The sequence below is a fragment of the Pygocentrus nattereri genome, chromosome 19 (assembly GCF_015220715.1).
Source record: "Pygocentrus nattereri isolate fPygNat1 chromosome 19, fPygNat1.pri, whole genome shotgun sequence".
Lineage (NCBI taxonomy): Eukaryota > Metazoa > Chordata > Actinopteri > Characiformes > Serrasalmidae > Pygocentrus > Pygocentrus nattereri.
This window is the reverse complement of record NC_051229.1, coordinates 7,611,265-7,634,051: the sequence shown is the minus strand read 5'-3', so window position 1 is coordinate 7,634,051 and position 22,787 is coordinate 7,611,265. Positions and strand designations below refer to the sequence as shown.

At 39.1% G+C, this 22,787-nt stretch overlaps 1 protein-coding gene across 10 annotated transcripts in view; it reads right to left on the bottom strand.

Annotated features, from left to right (window-relative positions):
* The window catches only part of mib1 (mindbomb E3 ubiquitin protein ligase 1), an 83,149-nt gene extending 63,185 nt beyond the window's left edge, over positions 1-19,964 (bottom strand). For 4 of the 10 annotated variants that reach the window (XM_017702489.2, XM_037531277.1, XM_017702490.2 and 1 more), the window contains exons 1-8: positions 19,818-19,964; positions 18,097-18,497; positions 17,270-17,621; positions 16,044-16,215; positions 6,383-6,512; positions 4,199-4,303; positions 1,378-1,444; positions 223-427 (exon numbers count right to left, since the gene is read on the bottom strand). In XM_017702489.2, coding sequence (XP_017557978.1) covers positions 223-427; positions 1,378-1,444; positions 4,199-4,303; positions 6,383-6,512; positions 16,044-16,215; positions 17,270-17,498 — 908 coding nt within the window. In that variant the 5' untranslated portion in view covers positions 17,499-17,621; positions 18,097-18,497; positions 19,818-19,964. Of the gene's footprint in view, positions 1-222; positions 428-1,377; positions 1,445-4,198; positions 4,304-6,382; positions 6,513-16,043; positions 16,216-17,269; positions 17,622-18,088; positions 18,537-19,817 lie in introns of those variants that run through there. The other 6 variants (XM_017702486.2, XM_037531278.1, XM_037531275.1 and 3 more) reach the window with 5 other exon arrangements.
* Between the last annotated feature and the right edge of the window lie 2,823 nt (positions 19,965-22,787).

Sequence of the window (22,787 nt, the reverse complement as noted above, 5' to 3'; positions counted from 1 at the left end):
TAAAAGGGCAGCTATAAACACAAGCAGTGACTCAATACACATACACACACACACACAAATTGCTTTTTCAACATGAAAAAACTACTTGTATGAATGGGCCTTGGGACCTAAAATAAAAAACCCTGTAAACTACCAATATTACAAAAACAACAAACATAGATGCGCTCTATCTAATCCATAAATGTATGCCATGCAGATTCTGTGACTGAAAGGAGCCTTGACCTGTTGCCGCTGGGATACTGGACAACAATGTCGTGGTCCTCATCAATGCCGCACACAGTGCCGGTGGTGGTGAGCGTCTCGAACATTCCGTCAGTCCAGCCTCCATGGCCATGCTGCAGAGACTGAACGATCTCCAGGTCCAGGTCGATGTTGACCAGGTCTCCGATCTGCAGGCCACCTGGGTTCCGGTTCCCATTCTGCTCACCTGGGGAGGCATAATGAGCTTGGTCAACAAAGACAAACTGACTAACCTTGCAATATATGTAACACTCTGCTGACTGAATGTGATTTGCCTGAATTATTTTAACCAAAATGATGTTCTTTTGTTGGATTACATTAATGTCTTGCCACAGAAACACTCATCTGGGACTGTGATTGCCCACAGCACACAGGTACAAATGACTGTGATTGGTTAGAAGGCTCATTTGCATACTGCAGCCTTCTGCAGTTTCGGCATAGCAAAGGCCGATAACATGACAACTAGAAGAACTGCACAAATAGGCAGCACAGGAAATAAGAGTACGCAGTAATGGGAACCAAAACTAGCTACTGTACTAATTTAGAAGTGATAAACGGGTCCAAATTTAGAGTTATCAGTTCTTCCTTCATTTGCGGATGCTTGTTCAAAGCAGAAATATTACTGAGTGCTTGTTATGCGAGTTCATTCTGTTTTATTCAGCCATGCAACTGCAGCTAGGACAGAAGAGAGTCAATTATGGCCTGAGGCCAGGAAGACTTTTAAAGGGAGAATGTGCCACCACAGTGTATGGCTGAATATTGTTCTTTCAATAGAGTGCTGACATCTAGTGGAGGCAAATCAGACTATATTAATACATGAAAACAGGATAAAACCAGAAATTATTGTTTTAACATACGAGTCAACATACAGTTCATTTTTGTATTGAGAACTTTTACCCAAGATGAAACTGTACTTATCTTATTGTATGTTCTAAGAAATATATAATAACAATAATGATGATATGTATACATTCATGAGAAAAGAAAGGAATAGAAGAAGGGATTCTTCTGATAAAAAATAAAGATTTTTCTAATAAAAAACAACATTAAAAATTAGCTGAAAACATGAAATGACACCAAAATGCCCTCATTTAAAACAAAAACATTAATAAGAATAAAAATAGTTCTTGTACTCACCCAACACTGGACAGTGGTCTCTGTAGAACGTGCCCCCTTTAGCATCTTGCACACATTTCAAGTCTGACTGTGGAAGGAAAAAAAAAAGGAAAATTAATAAACCATCGATACCTAATTTGCATTTCCAGGTCAGATTCTACCCAAGACTCAAAAGGATCTGCTCCACGCTTTAAAATAAAAATGAAATAGTACCACATACTTGATAACAAGCTTTCAAACTTTTTTTTTTCCATTATGCTATTTGCACTGTTGCAATGTGCCTTTCTTTAGCCCGTCTACATAGTGACCTCATTTGCAAATGATGCCACATATGTCCTTTTGGTGTAAATATTCAAAGCAAACAGTTGTCTGTTGATCTGAAATCGGATATGCTGCAAAGGCAGCACAATTTGCAAGCTATTGGAGATACTTTGCATAAACTGCAAACGACTAAATCAACCATGATGTTTTAAGGTTTAAAAATAACCAGACAAAGTGTTCTGGGGAGAGAAACTAATGAGAATTTAAATAAAAAAAAAAAAAAACACTTAAAAGTACTACATCCGTTGTTGTGGCAGGACTGCTTTTAACTAATTTACTGTTAATCTTCTGTTCATTTACTGTAACACTACATCCCTTCATATTGCATGTCATGTTGCAGACTTCTCTGGTATTTGTATTTCCCACAAATGAATAACACTGCCATAAATGGTATGTAGGCCTTAGATGGCTAACCACCGTGACATACTTTAGTATTCTGTTATGGGTTATTTGGGGCAACACGAAAAAAATCCCTTTGAATTTCAGGTATTGATGTTTTCAAGTCAGAATCTAGGCTTGAGGACAGACATACGATTGACGATAGCACTGGGAATCACAACAGCCATTACATGCACTGTTCAGGGCACTAAGATGCACTGAAAGAAAACATTTGTCAAGTATTCTGTTTTTTTTTTTCTTTTAACGTGTAGTTCATGTCCTGTATCAATCCTGATATGTTGTCTGGCTTCAGAACTCTCCACAGCAGCACTTCTTCATGAGGTTCTACTTGTTAAACAGATAAAGCCATGCTGCAGTCTTCTACGTACACAACTGTTTTTGATAGTGAAGCACGAACTTAACTAACACTGTGATTCCACTGAAAAACAAAGAATATTTCACATTGATCAGGCTTGTAACAACAGTAGGCTACAGTAACAACAGTATATTGGCAAACGTAAAGGGGAATTCCACCGATTTCAATATTTAAATCATTAAGATGCAAACATTCATTCAGAGTGGTTTGATGTGAAATGCTCAGTTCTAGAGAAATTTACCAAGTGAGAAGTTGTCCACGGTGGTGGTGATAGGAACCAAACATCTGAAGCGCTTAATGCCCCCAAGAAGAAGTTATGAATATGCTGCTCAATGTCCGATATATTGTTTAATGACGGGTATTCTGGCTTAAAACGTTTATTGTTTTCAGATTTATAATGATTTTACTCTTGACATTACTAATACCTCAAGACGTGTAGATTCACTGGTCATTTTGGATAATAAAAACAATGGCTTTGTGTTGTAGACATGGTGACCCCTGGTTGCCATCACTGCCTCAGTACAGAATTTAGAGCCTGTAACTTTCTCCACATTCAACCATTTCACACCAAACCACACTGAATGATTTGTATACATCCCAATGATTAGTCATGCAGCAACTTAGAAAATGTGGAGTTCCCCTTTAACACAGTAAGCTTTAGCCATTTTATTAATTTGACAAGAAGCAATTTATAGGCTGTAAAAGTGATTTTACCAAACCACACAGAACAAGTTGGAACAAAAGTAGTAAGTTTTAACAGCTTCTTTGAGGTGCTGCTGCATTACTTGCTGTGCTGTGAATTAGTTACTGAAGAAAGGTGCCATGTATTTGAAAGGCTCCTCAGTCTGTATGGTAATCGCAATCTCTCACCTATGTAAAACATGCTCAAAAGGTGTTTTTTTGGAAAGGGGGTCATTACATACACGGTACAAACAAGACTTATCAGCAAGCGGCGATGTCTGGGGGCACAAAATGATAAGGAATCAGTGGGGGGTTTATTACACACAATCTCACAAGTCTATCAGACAAAAGAGTGACACAATCCAATATTTTCAGAAGGTTTTAAGACTAAAGCCCACAAAAATGACTTTTTCCCCCACTGATTCCTTAGTGGCAAAAATACCGTAACCAAATCCAATATGAGGATGCAAAGAAAAACTAAAAGTAATGTAAACCATTACAGATAACTAAATAATATGAAATAATTTCAATGTTTGAAAAAGCCAATGATGCTCAGCAAAATATTGATTAATTAGGTCAACAATTTATACCATCTATTCAAATGTAATAAATCTAGTGGCAGATGTCCCCAGCACAACGCAGACAGATTTAAAATAACAAAAGGCGAAAGCTCATATTCATGTAGAAAGCTCATTGGTTCAAATTTAGATGTGGCTAGCCAATGAGGATGCAGAAACACATTTTCAAGAAAAACAGGCACACGTTCCCCAGGCCAACTCTCCCTCCCCTCTTCTTCCTTTGACCTCCAAGTCCACTCTGTCATCCTCATAGAGACAGAAAAAGGCAGCAGATTTCCTTTATCATGTAGATGGTGCTTCCAGCTGCCTGAACAATGGGGGCCTTGCACATGCCGGCTGCTTGGGTTTCACAAATGGGCCTCAGCCCAGAAACTGGGGCTTTTCTGCATGTGTGTGTGTGTGTGTGTGTGTGTGTGTGTGTGTGTGTGTGCGCGTGTATGCAGTGGAAGAGAACACAAAAGCCAGCTAACTCCTCCTTTTTTGTGTAGGCGTTGTGGGGGAGGCTCACCATGCCCTCAAAGCCAACTCGGTAAAGGTTCTTGGCCCCGTTGTCCCAGAGGACGTAGGCTGCACTGTGGGGGCTGGCTGCACTCCAGTCCTGTATCTCCGTCACCTGAGAGAACAGAAAGAGAAGTGAGCGGGACGACACAGCCATCAGCCATGCTTTTACATTTATGCATTTTCTTCAGAGGGTGAATAACTTTTGCAGTCTGAAATTCAGAGTCATTAACAACACGAACATTTCGAAATGTTTGAAACATTTAATCACTAACAACTTAAAAATTTACTCTCAAAAAGTAAGCAAGGAAGCTTACGGGGTGGGGTAGGGGTTTGGTTAGGGGTGTTTGGTATTGGCAGAAGATGGGTGGTATTGCAGCTTATATGGATATTCAAACTCATTTCCACTTTCATTTTCTCCATTAACCAACATATGGTTTATGGAATAAAAAGAATTTAAAAAAATAAATAAATACATAAACGGTGCATTGTAAGCTTCTGTGCACTAAACCACAGAAATATATATAAACACATTTAACTAGCAAAGATACTTTCTCTGAGTTGACATGACAACAAAGCACTTTTTGTAAGTCACTCTGGATGAGAGGGTTTGCTAAATGCTGCAAATGTAATTAGATATTTTTCCCCAAAATCATTCAGCCCTACAACCAAGTACAGCCTTTCTGTGGGGAAACACAGAAAATTATTAGATAATTATTAATAATTATTATTGGAGAAACATACAGAATTTGTGGTGGAAATTCCTCTAAATACTCTTGGATTGCAGTAGCTTCTCATACAACATTTTATCTACAGATAAGCACAAGTATGCTGCCATAGCAATATCAGAGGGTGAAGCGATGGACATGTTGGCTGTTTTATTAGTGCAACAGTGACACTCATTCAGACTGATTTATTACCAGCGATCCACAAAACTGTTCAAGGCTTTTTTAAAGATCTTAAAAGGGGGAAAAACTATAGGATTTTCACTGTAAGCAAAGTACACAAACAAAAATATGGCATTTGATCATTTTGATAGACCCACATCAAACTCTTACACCTGCTTAAAGATATAAGCATTTACAGGACAGCAGCCCTCTTCTCACATTTCCCCTCCAGGTTCCCTCTGTCTTTGCAGTGTATTTTACTTTATCATCCGTTCTGCCATCCTCTAGCTCCTCACCAATGGTTTGACAAGAAAGCCACACTTGAAAGAGAAGTGATGCTCATTTACTATGAAAAACTGTCTGGCATCAAGTGGTGTTTTGGATCATTTCTGGTGTCATGCATAAATTTGCTGCAGCAAATCTTTCAGCATTATTTATAACAGCAAATAGTGAGACAAGCTTGTAAAGTTGTACGCTGGCCTCTAAATTCAGGGACTGTTGGGTTAAATGGCCCGTAGAACAACACGCAAGACAGTGATCAAGCAGCAGTTTTACAGCAGTTTAGACCAAAAAAAACGCACAAACGCACTTGAAGCTACAGAACTTTCACAATTTCCTGCAAGAAAGACTTTGTTTTTAAGGAAATTAAAAGAAATGGGTGCAATAACACAATGTACTGTACTGCACTGGAATGTATCACATTGTGTCATGGCTAGCACCTTAACTCAGGGCTAAAATATTAGCTTGTAGACATCACATTATAGAGAAATAATTTACTGTTCCTGTAATGCTAAGAAACCAGTCTGTGGCGTTCTGAACTCTTAAATACCGTACATTTATAGTGCTGAATGCTCCAATAAACTGAAAGTATACAAAATCAAGACTGCATCGTATCAATTTGTGAATTATTTCAGCCCTAAAGAAAAGAAACAGAGTTAAGCCAAAGTTTAGCACCCCTGGTTACATGTTTTTGTTAACACATCCTCTACAAAAAAAACAAGCTGATGCACATTTTAATGCACAATTACTGTTTATTTACTGAATTTCATAGAATGGGGAGAAAAATAAAACAAAACATACAAAATATACAATATACACCAAATTTAGTATCTTATGTTTTATTCCCTGCCCCCAAGCCCCCAATATGTTAAACTCTGCACAACTGAAATGGTTCACCCTGTGAAAAAGCCACATTTAAGCGATTTCCCATAAAGAATGTGTTGACATACTTTCACTTAAGAAATCAATAACACATGTAATCTGATAACTGTTCGAGATTTAAGAATTTAAAGCACAACTTTATTTACCTTTCCCCTCCTGCCGTTGCCCCCATCCTGGTCCTCCCACTGCCAATCCACTCCCCGCACCACTCGGCCTCCAGCAAAGATGCCACGGGCTGTGATCTTCTTTGATTTGCGTCGAGACTCCAAAAGCACCCTACACAAACATGAGAACACACATACCATAAAATTCATAAGTAAAACAACTGAAAGTGTCTCAAAGGGCACAGACAAAAAGCATGTCTATATTAAGTGACCCTTCCTTCCCCAATTCTTTGCCAGAAAGAGTGTCTCTATCTAACTGTTAAATAAAGCAAAACTAGAAGTCAGACTACTGATGTGAGAGAAAATTTACAAAAGGCCCTTATTTTTTACTTTATTAATACTGAAGAAAAAGCAACAACAAACATACAAATCACATATTAGAAAGTTATAAAATGTTACAATAATTTACAGTTATAATAATTTACTCACATGACACTTAAAAAAAACAAAACAAAACAAACAAAAAAAAAAAAAACACCACTAAACTCTGAGCATAAATCCATAACAATATGTTTTGATTTTCTCTTAATGTTTCTGTGTTGGATTCCCGGCACTAAAGCATGCTAGTCTACCATCTGGATATCACCCCATGCAGAACCACAACAGTCAGGGAAGCAAGTCTGCCAGATGGCTGTCTCTGATCCTCCAAGCTTTACTGCTATGGGCGTTCATTTTTCTCCAGTAATTCTGTGACTCTCTCCAATGTTTTTTTTTTTTTTTCAACACGAGGCAGAGTATAACCTAGAGTCACTAAATCAAGCCCTTTCCTTACAACACTTAACTTACAACAAATAAATATGCTGTAGCTTGAAGCACTTCAGCAACTTGACCCTGAGGTACCAAAAAAAAAAAAAAAAAAACAAAACACATTGCAATTGGAGTCTTATTTGGCTTATGGCCCTCCACATTTGGTGTTTATTGAAGGATAAATATTTCCTAAATAACCAATAATTAAAAGTAGGACTTCACAGTTAAGCATATTTATCGTTACCGCGATACGAGTTTCCATGATGAACACATTGTCAAGGACTGCAAGGACAGTGACATCAATAGACTGGAAGCAATGTAGTGGTAGGAGCCATGTCTAATATTAGAGCAGTGGTGTGCTTCCCATATGCAGAGCTGATGACTTAACCACTCTATTATAGAGCCAGTTTCAAAATTTGGCACAGTTAAAAAACTACTGCATCCTGAACTAACTAGGCTTTAATAACACTTCTAAGTGATGACAAATTCTTACTCCCAGTGTTGTATGCAAAAAGTGTGAAGCACTAATAGCTACTGTCACAACACACCTGCATCATCATAAGAAGCTTTTAATGGAAATATAGGCATATTTACTTTTTGTTGACCTATACAGAAAAGAAAGCATATATATTCATTAATTTTGCAGGCCTATGTAGAAAAAAGTATCCTAGTAGTGCTGACTGTGTTGCATAAAAAATGTGCTTGTAATTGTAACGAAAACAAAAGGTATTTAGGTTTTGTATTTGCTTACAGTATCAGTTTTTTACATCAACACAATATCCAACAACTTTAGCATACATTGCATTGTATGTTCAATTCAGTCAATCAAAGCATTAAAAAAACTGAGGTGCACAATGAACTACATTATTATTATTATTGTATTATATAATACATTATACATATCACTGTTGTAGGATCTCCAAAAAGGTAACTTTACAAGAGAAGGAAAAAAATTACTTTACTTTTAATGTAAATCAATGGAACCAGATATTTTTCCAAGTCATTTTGGGTCATTTCTTTTTGTCTATTCGTCATAAAATTTACCTTACAATAAAGAACAACAGGCATTTTCAAATTATGTCAAAAAACCGATAAACATCAAAAACGGAGATACAAGGTTTTGTTCCAACAACAGCAATATATTACTATTTAAAACATTATTCACTGGTGAATAACTAAATTGTAAGTGAATTGTTCTTGGCCCAAGATTGCAATTAAAGGCAATAATGAATAAATCATGGCTATGTAAAAAATAAATAATAAGCCTTCTTTACAGTTTTAACTCTTACATTCACTGCACTTCATAAGCGGCTTGTAGTGATATGGTGTAAATGCATAAATAATCAGTTATTCGTGATAATATTGGCTAGGGTGTAGAGGGTGTAAAGGGTATTGTTTATCATAATTGGCCCATATTTAAAATAAACATAATAGATACAATAAATAAGCTGTTTAAATACACAAGACTTTTTGTGCAAGATACGCTGGATTTATTAAAAGAAAAAATGAAGAACAGCTAGAACAGCTCTGGTTCAACTATCCACCCACTACCCAAGTTCAACAATTCACCAAGACTTATGCTGTACAGTCTGGAAATTGTGGGCCAGTGCGAAATTCTCAGATAGGCAATGATTTGCTGATGCCGAAACAAACCTTTGTAAGATGTTGAAATTGGGACTAAATGTACATGAATTATTATTACAGAATAACATTACATGTAGTTCTGTGCAGTTATAAACGCAGTAAAACAAACTAAAACTCAATATGAATAAAATGCAGAAACAGCACAATAGACCATCACCGCCTAAATGTTCGGCTCTGTGTGCGATAAATATGATAAATATAGGTTTGAAACACTGGCCAAATGTAAACATCTGTCCATTATTTTTTAAAGCAATTATCTGCAGACACCAATATTATTCTGCAACTGGGGTGGGCAATATGGCAAAAATATATCATGATACTTTTCCACAATACACAAAAGTATCACAATATTTTAACACAGAACACATGACACTCACTTAAAAACTGCAATCAAACTCTAAAAAATATGCAGCTGCTCACCGTTCAAGTACAGACGATATCCACAATATGCTCAGAAAAGCATAATACTGATTACAATAAAACTGTCCGTAAAACAAAATATAGTCATAATGCGCAACTCTACAGGCATCCCTATTTATTGTAAAACAAAAACCTTCATATGAACACGGTAGAGTTGTTAACAGGGACACCAACAGGCCTGTACATCAGTCATGCTTATGAAGTCTTCCATGAGCTCTGCCAGTCAATATTTTACAATAAGGGACACATGGATCCATATCTGAACGTCTGTACAAATTCACAGAAGAATGATATTGTGAAAAAAAAAGCACCTGTGAGATGGCAGAGACTCTCAAAGTAAAGCAGAATGTGAAAACCACAAGCTGCAAAAAATAAGCTTCTCAGAAAACTAATCCTCAAAGCTTCCGTAGCCTCTTCTCCCACTGAACAAGTCTTGACTTGATTATAGATTTCTTGCAGCTGCAGCACAACTCCCTGTTTAACAATTTAGCATGAAGAATTTAAGTTGATGTACTGCATACTAATCACCGGCGTCCTTGAGACAGTATCTTGGAAGAACACCAAACTGGGACTCATGATTACTCAAGCAAACAATTACTCAATTAAGAAAAATGTTAAAATGTACTTTCTTGACAACTTGGCAATGTTTATTACTGCACAATGACCATAATGCATAAACTCTCCTACTGCACTCACTGTAAAACTTCGGATGGTTATCCATTGGTCATCAATTTTCTGCTTTATGAATTCACTTTTTTCCTTTCTAACCTCTTATTTTTCAGAGCATATTTAGATTTTTTCCATCTGAATTTACATGACCAAATCGTAAGTCAAATTGTTCAGTAACTGCATGAAAATAATTTAAATTCTCTTATTTATTTCATTTAAAAGCTCCCCTGAAATTAACAGAATGTGTTTTATGATCATGCATATTGCTATATGCTTACAATTTACTGCTGAAAGCCAAAAATATGAAAATCTTTGTATTATTTTATAAAAGTAATTTTTACAGAGCAGATCACTGAAGAGACGTCATCCGTTTATAGTTTATAGCCCAGATTTGTGGAAAAATGGGTCGACTTTCAGTAGAAAAGAAAAAAAAAAGTTCAGCTTCTTTTATTATAAGGGTTTAAAATGACATCTATTTGACTGGAAAGAGGACACTTACATCCTCGTACGACGCCCAGCTTCTGAATGTAGCTTATGAATTATGACAGTTATGAAGAATATGACGAAGTGTGTTATGGAATCACCGGTGGTCTCAAGGAGTTGAAGAGGTCAAAGGTGTCCTTGTTTATGTTTTCACAGTGATGTATTTGAAAGGCAATGCAAAGTTTTGTACTGTTTAATTCAGTCCATTTTTATACTTTGTACTGGTTTAGAAACTGTCAAAATAATCTAAAGATTACTCTGTTATTATTAAAATAACTCTACAGCAAACTTTTCAGGGGCTTTTCCTCTCCCAGCAGTAAGCTGAGCTCATCCTTAACCACATCCTGGGCTTCTCAGTCAAATTCTGGCTATTCCGGCCAACACTGATCACTCTGAAGACACTGAGCTTTTGATCCTGTCTGTAACGTGTAAACGACAGGCAGTCTTACTGCTGTATAGCCAAACAGAGCAGACTTAGCAGCTGGCAAGCAGAGTTTGACTTGGCTTTGGAAGAAGAAGGAAACACCCAGCAATACCTTTGCAGCAAAAGAAGCCCCCCCAGCGATGTCGTAATGCAATATCTATCAACTCTCCCCAGGGAAAGGGAGTTACACTTATCTGAAAAGAGACCAGCTGCTGAACTAACCTTTTGCTTCCTGCCTCATGTTAAGGGCAGTTATGGACGTCGGCCACAAGTGAGGTCTAACCAACTGCTGGCCTTTTCTTAAGATAATAGACTCGCCATATGGAGAAAGTCAAGGAGACTTTACTAGACCCAATAAAAGGAAGAATGTGTCCAAAAAATAAATTAAAAAGAAATGAAGACTAAAACAAATGTACATATTGCTGCCACATCAAAACTTGCATCTCAGAATTGGTAAAGATATCTCTTATTCACATAACTGTATATAATACATATACACTATAACATTATAATCATAATAAAAGTAGTCATAACAGCAACAACAACAACAACAACAACAACATACAAATAAATGAATAACAATAGCCGCACTTTTTCATCTGGTATGTTTGCGACTGTTCCTAACTCTGAAATGAACGCTGGAGCAAACACAGTGATAGCATACAAGTTAAAACTTAAATCTTTCTCAAATACAGGTGCATCTCAATAAATTAGAAAAGGCATTTATTTCAGTCAAAATCAATTAAAAAAGTGAGACTCATACAGATTCATTACACACAGAGTGATCTATTTCAAGCGTTTATTTCTTTTAATGTTGATGATTATGGCCTACAGCCAATGAAAACCCAAGTCAGTATCTCAGAAAATTTTTAAATCTAAATTAAAAAAAATTATTTTTAATAGATAAATGTTGGCCTACTTAAAAGTATATATATATATATCATCAATGTGTTGTGGCATGGAGACGAGTAGCCTGTGACACTGTTGAGCTGTTATGGAAGCACAAGCCTTCAGCTCGTCTGCATTGTTGGGTCTGGTGTCTCATCTTCCTCTTGACAATACCCTATAGATTCTCTATGGGGTTTACGTCAGGTGAGTTTGCTGGCCAATCAAGCACAATGATACTGTGGTTATTAAACCAGGTTTTGGTACTTTTGGCAGCGTGGGCAGGTGCCAAGTCCTGCTGGAAAATTAAATCTGCATTTCTATAAAGCTTGACAGCAGAGGGAAGCATGAAGTGCTCTAAAATGTCCTGGTAGACGGCTGCGCTGACTTTGGACTTGATATAACACAGTGGATCAACACAAGTAGATGACATGGCTCCCCAAACCATCACTGATATTGGAATCTTCACGCTAGACCTCAAGCAGCTTGGATTGTGTACCACTCTTTCTCCAGACTCTACAACCTTGATTTCCAAATGAAATATTTACTTTTATCTGAAAACAGGACTTTGGCCCACTGAGCATCAGTCCAGTCCTTTTTCTCCTTGGCCCAGGTAAGACGCTTCTGACTTCGTCTCTAGGTCATGAGTGGCTTGACACAACGAATGCAACAATTGTAGCCCATGTCCTGGATACATCTGTGCGTGGTGGCTCTTGAAGCACCAACTCCAGCAGCTCCTTGTGAACCCCCCCCCCCCCCAAATCCTTGAATCGCCTTTTCTTGACAATCAGCCAGCTTCTTTAGCAATGACATTTTGTGGTTTACCCTCCTTGTGAAGGGTTACACTGACTGCCTTCCTGACAAGTGTCAAGTCAGCAGTCTTCCCCATGATTGTGTAGCCCACTGAACCAGACTGAGGGACCATTTAAAGGCTTAGGAAACCTTTGCAGGTGTTTTGTGTTGATCAGCTGATTAGTGTGTGACACCATGCGTCTACAATATTGAACCTTTTCACAATATTCAAATTTTCTGAGATACTGACTTGGGTTTTCATTGGCTTTAGGCCATAATCATCAACATTAAAAGAAATAAACGCTTGAAATAGATCACTATGTGTAATGAATCTGTATAATGAGTTTTACCACTTGAATTGAATTACTGAAATAAATTCACTTTTTGATAATATTCTCATGTATTGAGATGCACCTGTAAAAGAATATAACCAAAGAGCAGTTCAGTTAAAGTTGGGACTTCAGTACATTTTCATTAATTTGCTCACAAAACTAATTAATCTAGTATGAAAGAATGGAATTGCAAGAGTCATGCAAACTTGTCTTGGGTCGCTTAGCCTAGCCTGCAAGTCATTTCATCTTGGCTACTTAAAAGCCCCTTGTTTCGCCTGATGTACGAGAGCTGAGACATTTTACTAACTGAATAACCGGACGCTGTGGTTGGCAACCTACATGCTAAGAAGAGCCACAACATTTTATCGAAGTAACATTTTATCAGCTATAAATATGTCTTGACATGTGCTGATGTCCTAGTATAGACCAAAATAACGAAAGCACAGACTTGCTTTACTCTGCTTTAAGCTGTAGCACAGCTATAGCTGCTTTTCTCACATCTCCGGCAGAAAACTTTTATCAAAAGTAGAATAGTTTCTTCTAAAATCTCTCTTAGCATTCAAGTTTTTACAAGGCTGAAGTCAGCTTCTCATTGGCCAGTTTCTTGTTCTAATTTTTCCATTCCACCTTTAATGCTGCCTGGGGCTCCAAGGTGGAACGGGAGAATTCAAACAAGAAGCTGATTTCAGCTTTGTGACTTTTTATTATTGGACAATTTCTTATTGCAGATTAAACATATCAGGAGTGTTTAGAAACACAAAAAAGTCTATCCATTTGTCACTAATTGTCACCGACCCGTCCTAAAACGCACACCCTACCGTACGGACAGGATCTGGTACAGGTTTAACTAGCGCACCTCAAACGTTGCATTTACAGAAAAGTTTCACCTGTTTTGTGCAATAAATGTAGCACTGAAATATCAATTCAGTCAAAAGTATGTTCATGTGTGAGAACTTATGGTTTGCACAAAATCAATAAAGAAATTACTTTTTTTTTTTTTTTTTTTTTAAAACAGGAGTGAATGAGTATTTACTGTTCCTGAAGACTGTAAGAAACTCTTAACTATGGCTAAGCACAAACTAAAAGAGATTTTATTGCACATAAATAATACTGGCAATGACACTGTCTGGATGTCCCAAACCCCAACAGCTCAACAGCTAGCAAGTCCGGACCAGACCCATTTGAAAAAGAGAGCTCAGCGGTAACTCCAGGTGGAATCTGGTGGTGCTCCTTCCTCTCGTTGCCAAGTGACTAATGTCCAAATGTATTCAGGAAAAGCTCTGAACCTCAGGTTCCACTAGGGCTAAGGCACCCGGGTCAAGCTCCTTGAAAATACCAGTGAGGGTTCTGTAACCTCAACCATGGAACATTTCTATTGGCCCATTTATCATGACAATATTTACACAATGCAAAGGGCAGCTGGCGTTTTGAACAATGGAGGCAAGCAGAGAGACATTTTGAGAACAGTGACAATATAGTATATCTTACAAAGCACAAAAACAAAAAAAAAACAAATCTAAAAGCAGAGTTAAACGAAAGGCGTCAACCCATCTAAAACTGCCCATCAGAAGTAATTCCATGCTAAAATTAATAAAAACACTCACCAGCCACTTTATTAGGTACAGTAAAAGGTTGGACCCCCCTTTTGCCTTCAGAACTGTCTTAATTCTTCGCAGCACACTTTCAACAAGGTGTTGGAAACGTTCCTCAGAGATTCTGGTTGGTTATTTGAGTTCCTGTTGTCTTTCTATCATCTGGAACCAGTCTGCCCATTCTCCTCTGACCTCTCAAATCGACATGGCATTTTTGTCCGCACAACTGACCGCTCACTGGATATTTCCTCTTTTTCAGACCGTTCTCTGTAAACCCTAGAGATGGTTGTGCGTGAAAGTCCCAGTAGATCAGCAGTTTCTGAAATACTCAGACCAGCCCGTCTGGCACCAACAACCACGCCACGTTCAAAGCCACTTAAATCCCCTTTCTTCCCCGTTCTGATGCTCGGTCTGCACTTCAGCAAGTTGTTTTGACCACCTCTACATGCCTAAATGCATTGAGTTGTGGCCATGTGATTGGCTGATTAGCTATTTGTCTTAACAAGCAATTGAAATGTACCTAATAAAGTGGCCAGTGAGTGTGTGTGTGTGTGTGTGTGTGTGTGTGTGTGTGTGTGTGTGTGTGTATATATATATATATATATATATATATATATATATATACACACACACACACACACACACACACACACACACACACACACATATATGTGAACAGTAAATAAAATAAAAGTGCACAAAATAAAACTGCTGCACTGAAAGTTTTAACTTTGGTGCCCCTTCTGTGTTAGCCCTGTGTAAACATGCAAAGAGCTTCTCATGGAAACAGAGGAGCGTGCTCCTTCCTCAAGCAAAATGTGCTCGAGATTGTCTGACAGTCTGAAATATCACCCAATCTACTCTGGCCAGCAGGTCACACTGACATGTAAAAAAGCAGTATTACAACAGGTGTCCAAGCCTGCAGGCATTTTCAGAGGGTACAAATACAACAAAACCCAGGGGTAACAATGCATTGTTTTATATTGTGACACATCACTTCTTAACGTTTCCTCAAAACCAGTGAGTTAGCTCAATGCCAACATTAGCTTCTGGTGAGCTCGTTAGATCAGGGCACTATATAGGCAATTTTTATTTAGTGTTTACATATTGTTATGAATGCATGTTGAGCTTTCTTTATATTCAGGATAACATAACATCCGAAAATAAAATCCTCATGTCCTGAATCTTACAAATATAACAATATTAAAGAAACACACTATATTTCTGCTTTATTGCCCACCCCACTATACAGCCTGCGGTTTATGAGCCTAGGGTAACTCAACATACATTCTGAAATCATTCCAGTTTTTCCCAGGTTCCCCAGATTCCCTCCAAGGGGTTACACAATGCCAATGACACTGACGCAGACTGTAACTGATAACACAAATTCCATATATTCCGCAAAGCCTGGTACACCCACCTCACAACAGAAAGCGTAGGAGTGGCTACCTTGTTGCCTGGCAACAAAAACCCATCACCTATAAATGCATGTTTGGACCTAGAAACTAACATAGACCGGCCATAAAAATGCAAGAAAAAAAAAAGGATTCTCAGCACCTTTCAATCACCAAGATATCCGTCTGCAGATTCAAATAGAGTGCTCAGCTCATTCAGAGTGAATAAGTGATTAATGAAATGCTTAGAGCCATCCTCACCTTTCACTGCCCGGTGTAGTAATACGGTAGAACCTGTGCCGCAGATGGTGTTTGTCGCCATGGTAACAGGTGGTACACAGGTCATAGTTGGTGCACTCTGCACACTTCCAGCGAATGCCAATGATCGGCTGCTGCCGACAGGTGTCGCACATGGTGCCATCATGCTTGATACCTGCAAGACCATCAGAAAAAAAAAATCACTGGAGCTTTACCATATTTGCTTAGTGTATTTTGACCCTGGCAGCAGATTGGCAGAGAGCGCTTGCCTTTCCCTCATGAAGAATTTCAGTATTTTTCTCAACTGCTTCTTTAACTTTCCAGACATTCAGTATTCTTGCTATTTTTAAAAAGCTGTTCATTTCACTGTGGCAAAGAATATATTAAATGTTTTGTGGAATGCGGAGACTGAGGCAAAGGAAAGAATGAGAAAATATCTACAGATGGGACTTTTCCACCACCGAAACAGACGTATTCTTTTACAACAAAATAGCCATAACCGAAAAAACAACTCAATTCACATACTTTTACTTCCCTTGTTTTCTGCATTTTACACTCAAATTGCCTAAAGACTTAACTTTTTAACCCCAAAACCTAAAAACACTATACCCAAATAAAACATATATTTTCAGATTTTCCACTATTTTACCAACATTAACATCACATATAAAAACTCAAAATGTTCACTGGCAGTTCAGGATTGTAAGTTACCATCAACAGAGAGTCAATAAGTTTTTCTACAATTAACTATTTCACACCAAACCACTCCTAATGATTCAGCCATCTCAACCACTGAATCATGCAAACATATTCCATCTTCCAAATTAAATTTCCACACTTTTCCCAGCTCCCATAATGTGCACTTTCAAATCCCAGACCCTTACAGACCTGAGATATGAGAGACCATTACTGCTGAGAAAAAAAATAAATCAAAGAAACCATTAAAAGGTTCTGTTGGTTCCTGTAGGTGAGCGATATTCACTAATGATGAATTTTTTCCTGATATCACAGTGTAAAGGACTCTAACGGTTTAACGTGTTCTGGGACTGATTCCAGATGCATTTGATGGTTTCCTAACTAAATGGATCTGCTAGTGGTCTCTGACGGTAAGCATTAAGCCAATTCATATTAGAAAACAACATCATCGGATTCTAACTGTGATTCTTCGGCAGGGATGTTTTTCCCAAAGCTGAACTCCTGCATCAGCCCAGCCTGGTAGGGTTCCTCACCTGTGGGCGCACTATCGAGGATCCGCACGTCGTAAGCCCCGGAGCAGCGGTAATTTGCGGCGGTGCCGTTGTCCCAGACCACCACCACCTCTTCGGGGCTTTCAAAACTCCTCACGGTGCCCACATGGCCCTCTCCGCCGTCCTGCTTCCCCCACTTCCAGTCCGGTCCGCGGATGACTCTGGCTCCCACTCCTTCCATCATGACTCGGTTATTCCTGCCGGTGGTCATTTACGAACAACTCCGAACGGAAGAAAACACTCCGCTAGCTCAAGCAAGCAAGCTAGCTCTCAAAACGACGTCGAAATCTACCCCAGTCTGTGGCCGAGTTACATCTGGGCCGATTACGACGAGCTAAAAGCAACAAAAAGGGAATTAATTAAAAATATCCTCCCTCAACCAGCGAGCTCACTAAACCCCAGCTGCTGTTTTCTCTGTGTGGCACGGCAGCTAATGCTAACTAACCCGGCTAGGCTTAACCTAGCCAAGTAATGTTAACCCCTCCAAACTCGACAAGCTTAGCTTAATATCTTAATTTGACTTCGAATGCCTTCTTTTACGCGCTGGTATCCCAATCTAAACAGTCAAACAGGTTTCAACCGCCTGTATAACTCACAATATTCACAAACATCCAGTTAACGGTAGTTGAAGGCTGACAAAAGCGGTGTATACAACGGCTGTCTGCGGCTGGCCTAGCTAGGTTAACTACCCCACACAGAAACACTGTTTATCCACACATATGACTACAGCCACACTCATAAACGTAGATTACACACATGTAGACACAATTATATACATTTATATCTATATTAGCTGGTTACCTACACACCTCTGGTCGCTGAAAGGCTAACCAGCTAGCAGTAGCTCCAAAGTTGTGAGCTAAGCTAACGCTGCTGCAACGTTAACGTTACTTCGCAAAAACAACGAAACCAAATTTTGGGGAAAAAACATTAAAGCTGCTAAGGTCGCTCGACATGTCCATTTTTTCTCCGACCACACAGCAAACAAACCATGAAAAAGTCCAGGACTGAACTTAAACGACACTCAACAGATGGGTGTCCAACTTGCTGCGCGAGGCGATGTGGAGTTCGTTCCCTGTGAAAAACGCCTCTGAACGCAGAGCCGCTCCGCTCGAGCTCCACACGCTGAACTGAACCGCGCTGAACGCCCCTGCCGGACTGACAGCCCCCTGAGAGCAAGACCACCACAGACACGCACAGCAGCCACGACCTGGAGGAGGGAAGCGGTCAAAGCGGTTCAGAAGACACTAAACACCAGGTAAGGCTGCTGCCTCGGCTGGGAGGCTTTCTTCGGTTCTGGTTGTAGTTCGTGTGTCAAAAACTGTTTTCTCAACATTTTCAACTTGTTTCTCGAAATAACCAGCTCGTTATCTTTGACTTAGTATCTCTAAATAATGACTTACTGTGACGAAAGAGTTTTTCTCTCAACATTTTGGCTTGGTATTAAAAAAAAGACTCTCTAAATTTCAGGAAAGTAAATAATTATTTGGGAGAAGTCAAGTTTGAGAAAATAATCTCGAGAAAATTTCATTATTTTGGGAAAAGTCAGAGTTTTGAGACACTAAGTCAAGATCTCGAGAAAATGTCATTATTTTGGGAAAAGTCAGAGTTTTGAGACACTAAGTCAAAATTGAGAAAATAAGTCATTATTTTGGGAAATGTCAGAGTTTTGAGACACTAAGTCAAGATCTCGAGAAAATGTCATTATTTTGGGAAAAGTCAGAGTTTTGAGACGCTAAGTCAAAATTTAGAGAAAATAAGTCATTATTTTGGGAAAAGCCATAGTATTAAGAAGACAAGTCATTGTTTTAAGACAGTCAAAATTTCCTGTCAATATTTCAACATTTTGACTTACTATATCAAAATTTTAATGAAGTGAGTGATTGTTTAGGGATAAATTATTTTTGAGAAAATAAGGCACAATTTTGAGATACCAAGTCAAAATTTCGATACAATGTCCTTATTTTGAGAAACGTCAAGAGTTTTAAAGTACACTAGCTCACACTTTAAAGAAAATGAGTCATTGTTTCGAGATATTAAGTCAAAATTTGGAGAAAATAGGTCATTTCTTTCAACATAGTAAGTCATTATTTTGAGACAGGAAGTTAATATGTTGAGATAAATGCTTACATGTCAAGAAAGCTGGTAATGTTCAGGATGATAAGAAATTATTTCCAAATAAATCAAAAGTTGAAAACGAGTCATTGTTTTGAGACACCAAGTCAAAATTTTGAGAAAACAAATTATTCCGCCACAGGACGTCATTAATAATAATAATAGTCAATAATTATAAATAATAGTCAAAATTTTGGGAAAAAATGAAGGAAAAATGAATTTTTTTTTTCAATTATTCTGTCCTGTAAAAGCGCGAATGGGCTTCCGTACAAACCTCGATCTTCCATAAATAAATAAATAAATGATTGAATGAGACACATTCCACGTCTCGTGTGTGTGTGTAAACAGCGGGGCCACACCGCGCGCCTCCGCTCCGTCTCTGCGTTGTGTCTCCGGCGGTCGCGGCTTCACTCACCTCCCGCTCTGCGGCCCCGCGGCTCCGCGCCGTTTCACCGGAGACGGAGCTGAACCGAAGCGCCGCTCCGCGCGGAACGGGTCGCGAGTCACGCAGCGCGAGACGCCATGAGAGAACCGGAGAGGAGGACCCGAGAACGAGAGCGTGACGTCACACCGGGATTTAAAGTGACCGTGGCGTGAACATCAGCACGCGACTAGCTCAACGTTAGCATGCACTCTTACAAGAGGTGGTTCTTCAAGGGTTCTTTAGTAAAGAAAATGGTCCAGTATGAACATCTTAAAGAACCTTTTGCACGAATAAAGGTTCTTCAGACTGATGGAAATATGTTATCTATGGTTCTAGATTGAAAAGGGTTCTACATAGCACCAGTAGGGTTCTTCTATTGGTACAGACTCGACATCGTAATAACAGAAGAACCCTTTTTTGGTGCTATATAGAACCCATTTCAAAATGTTTCCATGTGGAACCATCTACAGCACATTCTCCATCAGTCTGAAGAACCTTTTTACCATGCAAAGAACCTTTTAATCATGCAATGGGTTCTTTGAGTGTTCATGGTTCTATATAAAACCATTTTCTTTACTAAAGAACCCTTGAAGAACCACCTTTTTTAGGAGTCTAGGGCCTCGTTTCACAGACAATGGGCCATGTAAAATGACAGAGCGGGGTCAGAGGATGCTGAGGGCCATAGTGCAACTTTATGCAGAGTCAATCACTACAGACCTCCAAACTTCATGTGGTCTCCAGATTAGCTCAAAAACAGCATAGAGAGCTTCATGGAATGGGTTTCCAAGGCTGAGCAGCTGCATTCAAGCCTTACATCACCAAGCACAACGCAAAGCATTTGAATGCAGTGGTGTAAAGCGCCAACACTGGAATCTAGAGCAGTGGAGACGTGTTCTCTGGAGTGACTAATCATGCTTTTCCATCTGGCAATCCGATGGACGAATCTGGGTTTGGCGGTTGCCAGGAGACGGTACTTGTCTGACTGCATTGTGCCAAGTGTAAAGTTTGGTGGAGGGGGGATTATGGTGTGGGGTTGTTTTTCAGGAGTTGGGCTCGGCCCCTTAGTTCCAGTGAAAGGAACTCTTAAAGCTTCAGCACCAAGAGATTTTGGACAATTCCATGCTCCTAACTTTGTGGGAACGGTTCGGGGACGGCCCCTTCCTGTTTGAACATGACTGCACACCAGTGTGGAAAACAAGGTCCATAAAGACATGGATGAGCGAGTTTGGTGTGGAAGAACTTGACTGGCCTGCACAGAGTCCTGACCTCAACCTGATAGAACACCTTTGGGATGAATTAGAGCGGAGACTGTGAGCCAGGCCTTCTCGGCCAACATCAGTGTCTGACCTCACAAATGTGCTTCTGGAAGAACGGTCAAAAATTGCCATAAACACACTCCTAAACCTTGTGGAAAGCCTTCCCAGAAGAGTTTGTAGCTGTCATAGCCACAAATGGTGGGCTGACATCATATGAAATCCTGTGGATTAAGAATGGCATATAGAACTATGAGCATTCCATATAGAACCATGCACACTGAAAGACCCATTTGAGTATTCATGGTTCTATGCCAATTTGGGCAGTGAAATGGTTCTTCAGACTGATGGAGAATAGGTTGTATATGGTTCTGTGTTGCACCAGAAAGGGTTCTGCTATTGTTATGATGTCAGTATTAACATTAGCAGAACCCTTTTTGCTGCTATATAGAACCCTTTTCAAAAAGGTTCTATATAGAACCATATGAAACACATTCTCAATCAATCTGAAGTACGATTTCACAATGAAAAACATACTTTCAGCATGCAAATGGGTCTTTGCATGTTCATGGTTCTATATACAACCATTGTCTTTAATCAAGAACCCTTAAAAACATCTTTTTTACCTATCTATTCACCCTCTTTCTTTTTGCTTAGACAGCTAATCAAGATGCATCATCAGAAGCGTCTTTAAACCAGATAATCTCACACTAGTGGTCACTGCTGTACCACAGGAGAAGACTAATAGTCATATTTAGCAGATGTAGTGACCCAGATAGCAAATTTGACATGACCCAAACCCAAACCCGGGCCACATCCGGCCTTTACTTGTAGCCCACACACTGCATGGAATAATGGCACAGGAGAAGGCCAGATGCAGTTGCTAAAGCCCAGCCTGTTTACTGCGAGTCGCATCTCAGGCACCTTTAAACATTTACGGCATTTGGCAGGCTCTCTTATCCAGACTTACAATGTGAGCATTTTTATACAGGTAGGCGAAGGTGGTGTTAGGAGTCTTGCCCAAGGACTCTTATTTGTACAGTGTAGGGTGTTGCCTAGGCTGGGGATTGAACTGCAGTCTGCAGTGTAGAAGGCAGAGGTGTTACTCACTACACCAACCACTTATGGTACAGTGTCATATAAACTATATAAACCACAACTGACCCACCCCTCAAACCCACTCACACAAAAAACAAGTCCTTACAACAGCTTCCCTGTTGGATGGGACCTCCACTGTTGCACAGTGCTACCCGGCTTACACGGCTGATTTAAAAGTTTACTATTCTTTAACATCAGTTTTATTGTTCTATTAACTTACCCATTCATGTTCAATGAACACAAACCTTTAAGCAGGCATGAATCACTTTAAACTAAATCTGAATTTAACAGGAAACTGGGATATGTAGTAGTGTTCTTAGTACTGAGACAGATTGCGTTGGACTAACTAAAATTAACGTTTTAATCCAACATTGTTCTTCATCCAAATAACAAGCAAAATGTCACACACGGCAAAAAAAAACTGGGTTGGACTTTTTTAGTGTGCCATGCTGTTTATGAATGAAATCTGAATTTACACTATGTGCCCCCAAAATCCTGTTGATTATCACATAGCTCATATCAGCACCAACAGTCTTGGTCAGAAGTAGCCCAGATCTGTTTTGGCACATGTGGGCAAAGCTTTCTTAATGTGGGCCACTTTTGGCTCACA